Source organism: Rhinoraja longicauda, chromosome 19 (genome assembly GCF_053455715.1).
Source record: "Rhinoraja longicauda isolate Sanriku21f chromosome 19, sRhiLon1.1, whole genome shotgun sequence".
Lineage (NCBI taxonomy): Eukaryota > Metazoa > Chordata > Chondrichthyes > Rajiformes > Arhynchobatidae > Rhinoraja > Rhinoraja longicauda.
The window spans coordinates 33,269,130-33,270,763 of NC_135971.1; the positions used below are offsets into that span (position 1 = coordinate 33,269,130).

Below are 1,634 nucleotides of genomic sequence, written 5' to 3' on the forward strand. Positions count from 1 at the left end.
CGCTACAATGAATAAAATACACAAGTCTGAAATGAACTAATGCGCAGTAATTCAACCAGTTCTCTTCTAAAACTATCAGATTAATATGGTGCAAAAAAATCTAAAGTAGACAATGAAACGTCTAATATTGAGTGGCTCATATCAAAGAGCATTATTAGTTTTAGTTTAGTTTCGTTTAGAGCTACAACGCGGAAACAGGCCCTTCGACCCATCGAGTCCGGACCGACCAGCGATCCCCGCACACTAACACTATCCTGCACACAAGGGTCAATATACATTTATACCAAGCCAACTAACCTACAAACCTATACGTCTTTGGAATGTGGGAGGAAACCGAATATCTCGGATAAAACCCACGCGGTCACGGGGAAAACGTATAAACCCCATACAGACAGCACCCGTAGTCGGGATCGAACCCGTGTCTCTGGCGCGTTAGCGCTATAGGGTAGCAACTGTACCGCTGCGCCATCATTCTGCATATATTTAATATGAATTTGTCTTTTGCAGCTAATTTGTTGGCAATTGTCATCCTTTTCCGTGGAAACTGTGGTCTCTCCAAATGCATCACTCGTTACCTGCTGGGAATGGCAGTGGCTGACCTGATGGTTCTTACATCTGATGTGATTTTATACGAGATTATTGAAGCATATTTCCCACATTCTTTCTTCAATCAAACCCCTGTTTGCCGAGTTATTCTGACCAAGCTGTTTATTTCCATTGACTGCTCTGTGTGGCTCACTGTGGCTTTTACTTTCGATCGATTTGTGGCCATTTGTCATCAAATGTTGAGAGCAAAATATTGCACTGAAAAGAATGCCACTGTGGCGATAGCTGTGGTGTTTTGTGCAAGCATTGTGAAAAACATTCCGCACTATTTTGTATACGAACCTCGCGTAGTGGTTAATGGCGTTGAGTGGTCGTGCTATGTAAAATCAAGCTTCTACACATTACCCATTTGGGCGGCATTTCTGTGGCTGGAAACGATCTTGACTCCGTTTGCACCCTATGTGTTGATCTTGCTGCTTAATTCCTTGACCATCAGGCACATTATACTGGCTAACCGAGTGAGGAGCGGACTACGTGGAAACAACAGTATTGCGAAGCACACGGACCCAGAGATGGAGAATCGCCGAAAATCCATCGTTTTGCTGCTCGCCATATCTGGCAGCTTTATTCTCTTGTGGATGGTTAATTTGATATGTTTCATATGCGTGCAATTTACTGACACGCAATTTTTGGAAGCAAGTTACAATGACCCCTTCACCGTTGCTGAGTTATCAGGGTACATGCTGAAGTTTTTGAGTTCTTGCACGAACACCTTTATTTATGCTGTGTCCCAGAGAAAATTCAGAGAGGAACTGAAAAACGTGATCAAATATCCAGTGGCTCTGGTTGTCAAGGTAATCGACTTGAAGAAATGATACACCCAACTATATTTCCAAATAACAAAAACAATTACCTTGAACAATTGTGAACAGAATTGAATGGGCGTTAATGCATTAAAAGAGGTTTACAAATAATCTCACAGATTACGAAATCTTACAAATAACATACAGAACCAAATGAAATAGCTGATGCTATTGTTGGCTCTTTACGGTTATTTGTACAGCTATGTGGACATGAAGGGTTTATAG

General features: G+C 41.7%; 1 protein-coding gene across 1 annotated transcript; it reads left to right on the forward strand.

Moving 5' to 3' along the window:
• The first annotated feature begins 584 nt into the window (after positions 1 to 584).
• On the forward strand, positions 585 to 1,421 carry LOC144602764 (putative G-protein coupled receptor 139). Its single transcript, XM_078415898.1, has one exon. It carries the CDS (start codon positions 585 to 587, stop codon positions 1,419 to 1,421), a length of 837 nt encoding a protein of 278 aa, XP_078272024.1.
• The last annotated feature ends 213 nt before the right edge of the window (positions 1,422 to 1,634 follow it).

Excerpts from the sequence above, each read along its gene's own strand:
- LOC144602764 (XM_078415898.1), top strand. The coding sequence starts at position 585 with ATGGCAGTGGCTGACCTGATGGTTCTTACATCTGATGTGATTTTATAC.